Here is a 7,868-nt window from a genome sequence, read left to right as displayed (position 1 = left end):
CGCGTCATTTATCTGTCACGCAAGACTGTATAATAAATATCGTTGCGTTTTCGGATGCTAGTTTAAAACTACTTACTAACTTACGGCTGCGTTATTTACTTACATGTGACAGATCCCGCAGGCAATATATACGTGAGATTAGTCTGTGCGAAATCAAAAGTCGCACCCGTTAAGGTAGTCTCACTTGCGCGACTAGAACTTTGCGCCGCCGTTTTAATGTCTAAACTAACTAAACTAGTTTACGATGCTTACTCTTCACGCACGTCTGTACAGAACGTCTATGCATTTTCTGACTCGAAAATTGCACTCTCATGGATTCATTCTTCACCACATCGGTGGAATATCTTCGTTAGCAATCGTGTGGCTAAATGTCAGGAAAATTTACAATCAAAACATTTCTATCACGTGGCTGGATTCAATAATCCAAGCGACTGTCTTTCAAGAGGTTTACTGCCTAAACAATTACTTACCCATGAGTTGTGGTGGAACGGTCCCGCGTGGCTGAGTAGCCCCGTCTGCTCTTGGCCGGTAGAGTCATTTACACCTGAAAAATATGAAAACTTACCTGAATATAATACTAAGACGTTCGTTACAGCTGCTTCCAATACTGTAGTCTCACCGCTTTGTGATCTTGCATCTAAAGTTTCATCCTGGAACAAATTATTACGAATTACTATTTATATACTGCGATTTATACGCGTATTGCCCCGCTCTAAATATATTGAAAAATATATACTTACCGTAATTCAGGTCGCTCATTTTTATCATGTTATTAGTGATCTTAAAAAGGGTAATTTACCTTCTGGAGCTCTGCGTAAATTAAATCTTTTTATTGATGACGATGGCATAATTAGGATAGGTAGATTATTAAATGCTAACTTACCTTTCGAGGCAAAACATCCCGTTTTATTGCCTAAGCGCGACCATATTACTTATTTATTAATAGATCATTTTCACCGCGTTAACTGTCACACAGGTGCCATTCTTCTTCGTTCTTTAATTCACCAAAGGTGGTTTAAGAATACAGACAATGTTAAGGTTGGTACTGTAGTGCTTATACATGATGATAACGTCTCACCACTGCGGTGGCCAATGGGTATCATTGTGAAAATATATCCAGGCTCAGATGGTATTGCTCGCGTAGCGTCTGTTAAAACTCAAAATGGTTTGCTCAAGCGACCAATCGTTAAATTAAGCCCTTTACCTTCTCAATAAACTCTATTTTTCTTATAAACCGCATTTACTTATTATTTACCGCTAGGTGTATTCTATTAAGTTTTTCTTATTATATTACGCTCTATAACTAATTATAAGTATGTTAGGAATATATATTATAATGTACATCCGCTTCATATATTGCTCTTCTTTGTATTTTCTTTGAGAAACCCTTAGTTTCTCAAGGCGGGGGAGGATGTTCGCGCCATTTATAAACATATCAAGTGGTATGGTATTATTCCCCATATCCTAATCCCTTTCCCGCGCACAGTATGTCAACTGAGGTCGCCCGACGACCTCGTCTACTAACGTGAATGGTGACATCTCGTCCCAACCGCTCCGCTTTAAATGAATTAATATATTATTGACATTAACAATAAGTAACTTTGTGTGCGTGCCTGTGTTAAACTTAGTATTCATCGAGTGCAGCAGCTGTGCAAGAATAAACCCGCTCTACAGTCGCAGGTACGTACTGTGCGCCCCCTTTATTTCATTTCCATACAGTCCACTTACCTTACCCGCTACCCCCATTTCTCCAATAGTTATCACCAAGCTTCATGTGGCAATACAAAATAAAAAATAAATAATTAAATAACTCTAATCTAATACAGCAAGTAGAGCTTCTTATAATAAATAGTCATTGTGTGTCCAAGTCACAAAGTTGCTTATATGATTTAACAGCAATAGCAGGACAGCCATCATCTTTCCGTAGTAAAACAGTGCCTCGTGATGTCCAACAATATTTATATGAACCTTTCTTGAAAAGCTCACGGGCGGCAATCCAAATTTTCTTTGACTCGGTAGTTAAGGATTCTGTTATATGAATTCGTGAATTATCACTATGGAATCCTAAATGTTGTCGATTTAAAGGTGCGTTTTTATTTTCATTGTTAAAATTTTTGAAAGCTTTTATAAGTATTTCTTTATGCTCCAAATATTGATATTCTACTATAATTGGTGAAATATTTTTACCTCTTCTAAACACATTTATAGGGACGTTTTCCATTTTTAGGTTTATAGCGTTATAAATATCCGCAACAACTTCATTCAAATTTTCTTTTTCACGTTTTGGCACGTTTCTTATTTCAACTGTGTTTCTTTTTAACTGTTTTTGAATCCCCTCTAGCTGAGTTTCAAGGTCATCTATACGATCCAGTGCAGCAGCATGCTTTATTTCCAATGTTTCAACCTTTTCACTTACTTCTTGATAATTAGAGGCATTAATTTGCAAAAGATTTATTATTTCAGCGTTTGATTCCAGTATTTTTGTATTTTGTTTTTTTATATCCGTAATCTCGGAGTTGAGCATGCTTTTAAAAGAAAGCATTAATGAATCCTTAATATCCATCATCTCAAAATCGGGGTTTTTTCTTTTTCTTATATATATGTTTCGAGCTTTATCTTGATTTTCAACTGTCAGATCAGGTTGTGACAAATACTGAATTGGATGGCTTGATTTAGGTGTACGTTGCATTTTTGTTTGTTATCTGTTTGTTTTGTGTATACTATGATTCAATAGAAAAAGATACAATACTTGCTGTTTCACTTGTACTTTGACCGCAACCAAAGAAATTTGCACTGTATCACTTTGTAATAACAATCAATTTAGCTGCACTTAATCACAAAATTATTTTACTTTTACAAACACACGTTCTACCCAATGAACAGTTCGAGCGAGAATGAAGTATGACATCCTATCCCGGATCTCCGGCGCAGGGGGACCGGGATTCAGGGACGCCCCTCATCTACGGGGGTCACGAGGCGTCGAATTCCCACCGCTTCCAGCGGGTCAACCCGCTAGCCGACCTGCTCCGGGCAACCAACAGACGGGGCCGTCGGGCGCAGGACGCGCGCACGATGGATGAAACACGGCGGTGAGACGGGGCGGCAAAAACCGCAACGTCCCTGAGAGGCAGACTTAAAGTACCCAGAGTACTCAAAGGAGCTCTGGGGCCCCCTCTCAGGGAAAGAAGGGTAAGCCGGCCCAGCCGTCACCATCCAAACTGTGCGCACCCCGCTCGGCGGCCGTGGTAGTCTCCTTATGTCCGGAGGCGGAAGCGGCTGGAATGACCTATTCAAAGGTCCTCAAGGAGGCGAAGGACAAAATTGACCTCGCCTCCTTGGGCATAAACAGCCTGCGGTTCAAAACCGCTGCCACTGGGGCCCGGATACTAGAGATCCCAGGGTCCCAGACGGGAGACCAGGCCGACGCGCTCGCGTCGAAATTCCGGGACGTCTTCCGGGACGGTACGGTCCGCATCGCCAGGCCCACCAAGACCGCAGTGATGAGGGTCATAGGCCTGGATGACGGTACCGACCGGGAGGAGGTGGCGGCCGCCGTGGCGCAACACGGCGAGTGTACGGCGGACGCCGTCAACGTTGGCGAGATTCGGCGCGGCGCGTTGGGCCTGGGCACCTGCTGGGTGCGGGCCCCATTGGCCGCGGTCAAGAAGGTGACGACGGCAGGGCGGATCCGGATAGGCTGGCTCTCGGCCGCTGTGGAACTGCTGCGGCAGAAGCCACTCCGGTGTTACAAATGCCTCGAGAGCGGGCACGTGGTGGCACGGTGCTCGCACGAGGAGGACCGGAGTGGCCTTTGCTACCGGTGGGGGGCTCCCGGCCACAAAGCGGCCGGATGTTCGGCGGCCCCACACTGCGTGGTTTGCGCAGCGGCGGGTCGCCCAGCCGATCACCGGGTGGGGGCCAAAAAGTGCCCCCAATCCCGGTCCAAGAGAGACGGCAGGGCGGATCGAGGGGATCCGCACTGTCGTCGGCCCGCGGCAATGACCGCCGGGGAGAGGCTGAGGTGATGGACACCGGTTAATAATGGCAGTCCATCGCCTCCTGCAGGGGAATCTGAACCACTGCGCGCGCGCCCAGGATCTGCTTCTGCAGAGCGCGGTGCAGTGGGGAGTTGACCTTGCAGTGGTCGCCGAACCAAATCGCGTCCCACGAAGCGACCATTGGTTCGGCGACCCCACTGGCCTGGTGGCCATTGTCGGCGCGGGCAACCCCGCGACCCCGCTCGTCAGCCGCCACTTCGGCGGAGCAGGGTACATAGGAGTGAGTTGGGGGAAACCGTCGTTGTCGGGACATACTTCTCTCCGAACAGGACTCTCGCCGAGTTCGAGCAGTTCATGGACGGGCTGGGGGCCGCTCTGGAGCTATACTCGGCCCGTCCAATGATGGTGATGGGGGACTTCAATGCCAAATCCACGGCATGGGGCTCCCCCATCACCGACTCTCGAGGCAGGGTCCTGGAAGACTGGGCGGCCGCGGCCGGCCTGGTGGTGTTGAACCGAGGGTCGGCCGCCACATGCGTGAGACAGCAGGGGAGTCGCATGTCGATGTATCCCTCTGCAGTCCAGCGATCGCACAGAGGGTGCGGAGCTGGCAGGTGTTGGATGAGGTGGAGACTCTATCCGATCATCGGTATATTCGGATAGATGTTCTCCCCTCACCCATAGCTCCGCACCCTGGTCGCCAGGAGAGGAATGTCCCACAACTCCCCAGATGGGTGTTGAAACGTCTAGATAAAGACGTGCTGATGGAGGCTTCCATCGTCCAGGCCTGGGTTCCCATACCGGAGGGGCCTGTGGAGTTCGACGCAGAGGTGGGCTGGTTCGGTACGTAACGTGCAGATGGTTCCGCCTTATGGCAGCCGCCGGCGCTCTTAGCTGGCTGCTGCCAAACGTGAGGGGCCCGGGAGAAGGTTCCCGCCGCCTATACCTCGGCGTGGTGCGGTCCATGGCCCTGTACGGGGCCCCCATTTGGGTGGGGGCCCTAGGTAGGGAAAATGTGGCCTGCCTCAACAGGCCACACAGGGCCATGGCCATCAGGGCCATTAGAGGCTACCGCACCATATCCGGGGAAGCGGCGGGTCTGCTGGCGGGGTCTCCTCCGTGGAGCTCCACGCGTCAGTGTACCACTGGCGCGCGGAGCGACGTTCCATGGGGGAGGCACCCGCTGGGCAGAGATTGAAGCGCGGAGGTCCGATTTTCGGCGGATCCTCAGGATCGAATGGCGGGCAAGGCTAATGAGCCCGTCAGCCGGCCTGAGGACCATCGAGGCTGTCCGTCCCATCCTCAAACGGTGGATGAATAGGAGATGGCCACTGACGTACCGCATGACACAGATATTGTCCGGGCACGGTTGCTTCGGGCGGTTTGCGAGGAATTTTATACTGCCACGACTACTCGTGATTCAGCAGGCAAATATAAAGTGGCATTGCCATTTAAATGTAGCCCCGACTTACTTGGTAACTCCTTTGACGTCGCAAAACGCAGATTTTTATATTTAGAGCGAAAATTTTTTGTCACACTCACAAACAAATCACAACCCCAATTAAAGCTTTTATATGATGACGTCATACAGGATTATATAAATAAATTGTATTTGTCGCCGGTGCATAGTGCACAGGAGCGAAGTGATCGCTGTTATTATATTCCACACCACGCTGTAGTGCGTGCAGATAAAAGTAGTACGAAGGTGAGACCCGTGCTAGACCCCAGTGCGAAGTCGAATAATGGATTGTCTTTAAACGATGTCCTGCACAGTGGTACCAACTTACAAAGGGATCTTTTAACTATATTATTAAACTTACGTCTTTTTCCAATTGCCTTATCGGCTGATGTAAAACAAATGTATTTGAGAATAGAGGTACGTAAGGAAGATCGTTGCTTCCAACGTATCTTATATCGTTTTCGCCCTGACAATCCTGTTCAAATTTATGAATTTAATCGTGTTGCCTTTGGGCTTCGGTGTAGTCCATATTTGGCATTGCGCATCATAGCTCAACTTGCAATTGATGATGGCGCTCGCTTTCCTTTAGCTAAGGAAATCGTAAACAGAGATTTGTATATGGATGACATAGTAACTTCTATTATGAATCCTGAGTATGCTATAAATGCATCTCAAGAATTAATAGCATTATTTGCGGCAGGAGATTTCCAACTGGTTAAGTGGTCTAGTAACTGCAAGGAAGTTCTGTACAAAATTCCAGAAGATTATCGACTGTCACAACATGTAGAATTTGATAAAAATGATGTTTTAAAAATTTTGGGGCTCTGTTGGGACCCTAGTAATGATGTTTTCACATTCAAGGTTATCCCAGACGAACGACCTTGTACTAAAAGAAATATATTCTAAAGAAATATCTTCAGTCGCTCGTTTATTTGATGTTTTGGGTTTGGTAGCCCCGGTAATCCTATACGCAAAGCTTCTGATAAAAGAGTTATGGATTCTAAAGGTGGACTGGGATGCAACACCTCCTCCACATATAATAAAGTGTTGGTCTCAGTTCCAAACGGAACTACCGCTTATTTCGAAGTTATATTTTCCTCGTCACCTAGGGGTCGTAGATCAATGCTCCGTTACTATTTTAGGTTTCGCCGATGCTAGTCAGAAGGCTTACGGTGGGGTAGTTTACGTTCATGTAACACATGCACAAGGTTACACACACATGCCAAATATCTTTGGTTTGTGCGAAATCAAAGGTTGCGCCGTTAAAGGTAATTTCGCTTGCTCGTCTTGAGCTTTGCGCTGCTGTAATTCTATCCCAGCTGATTAAACGTGTTTATGAAACTTATTCAGCTAGGTACCCTATAGATGCAATTTATGCATTTTCGGACTCCACAGTTGCATTAAACTGGATTCATTCATCGCCTCATAGGTGGCATACTTTTGTAGCCAATCGGGTTACGAAAATTCAGGATAATTTACAACCTGAACATTTTTATCATGTAAAGGGCAGTGAGAACCCTAGCGATTACCTCTCACGGGGGTTAACGCCAGCTCAATTATTGAATCATCCACTTTGGCTCCATGGTCCCCTATGGGCCTCGTCTTCAAGGGATAATTGGCCTGTTAAACCCTTCACTGCGATTGCTAACGTAGACATACCTGAATTGAAACCGGTCTCAATGGTAATAGTTACGTCTATTGAACCCTTTCTATGCGAACTTTCACACAGGTTTTCATTTTGGTCTAAATTTGTACGCGTTGCCTGTTATATTTTTAAATTTATTAAAAAATTACCGCTAGGCCCTATCACTAGTTCTGACTTAGAATTTGCAGAAAACGAAGTGTTTCGTCAAGTGCAATTAAAATATTTTGGTGATGAATTTCAGAATTTGAGTAATGACAAGCCATGCTCAAATCGCATCGGTAAATTGAATCCATTTTTAAATAATAATATTATTCGTGTTGGTGGACGCTTAGCTAATTCAAATGAAACATATGATTACAAACATCCTATTCTGCTACCCGGAAGGGATCACATTATTGAACTTCTTCTATCTTATCATCATATTTTGTAACTGTGAGTATATTGAAAAATTAATAATAAATAAACTTCCTTCGGATCACTGTGGTCAAGTTGTTAAGTTTAGTAATCAGACTAAAAAAAATACCAATAATAAAAGATCAAAAAGACAAATAAATGCTTACAATATTAATAAATACAAAAGCACGGTTAAATATAAATTAGACTTAGAGTTACAATCTGTCAGTCTTAAGAATCCTGATATTCTTTACACCAAGTTAATTAGTCTTTTGTCAAAAGAATACCAGAATATTTTCAAGAAAAGAGAATATTGTGTTAAATCTAAATTTACAGAATGGGCAACAGTAGGAATACTTAAAAGTAGAAACAT

General features: G+C 45.3%; 1 protein-coding gene across 1 annotated transcript; it reads right to left on the bottom strand.

Moving 5' to 3' along the window:
• Positions 1 to 1,852: 1,852 nt before the first annotated feature.
• LOC131855721 (uncharacterized) lies at positions 1,853 to 2,689 on the bottom strand. Its single transcript, XM_059207019.1, has one exon. The coding sequence runs from the start codon at positions 2,687 to 2,689 to the stop codon at positions 1,853 to 1,855; it is 837 nt and encodes a 278-aa protein (XP_059063002.1).
• Between the last annotated feature and the right edge of the window lie 5,179 nt (positions 2,690 to 7,868).

This window comes from Achroia grisella, unplaced genomic scaffold, assembly GCF_030625045.1.
Source record: "Achroia grisella isolate CSIRO2021 unplaced genomic scaffold, CSIRO_AGI_Agris_v1 utg14824, whole genome shotgun sequence".
Taxonomy (NCBI): Eukaryota; Metazoa; Arthropoda; class Insecta; order Lepidoptera; family Pyralidae; genus Achroia; species Achroia grisella.
The sequence above is the reverse complement of the archived record's forward strand: the minus strand, read 5'-3'. Positions and strand labels throughout refer to the sequence as shown.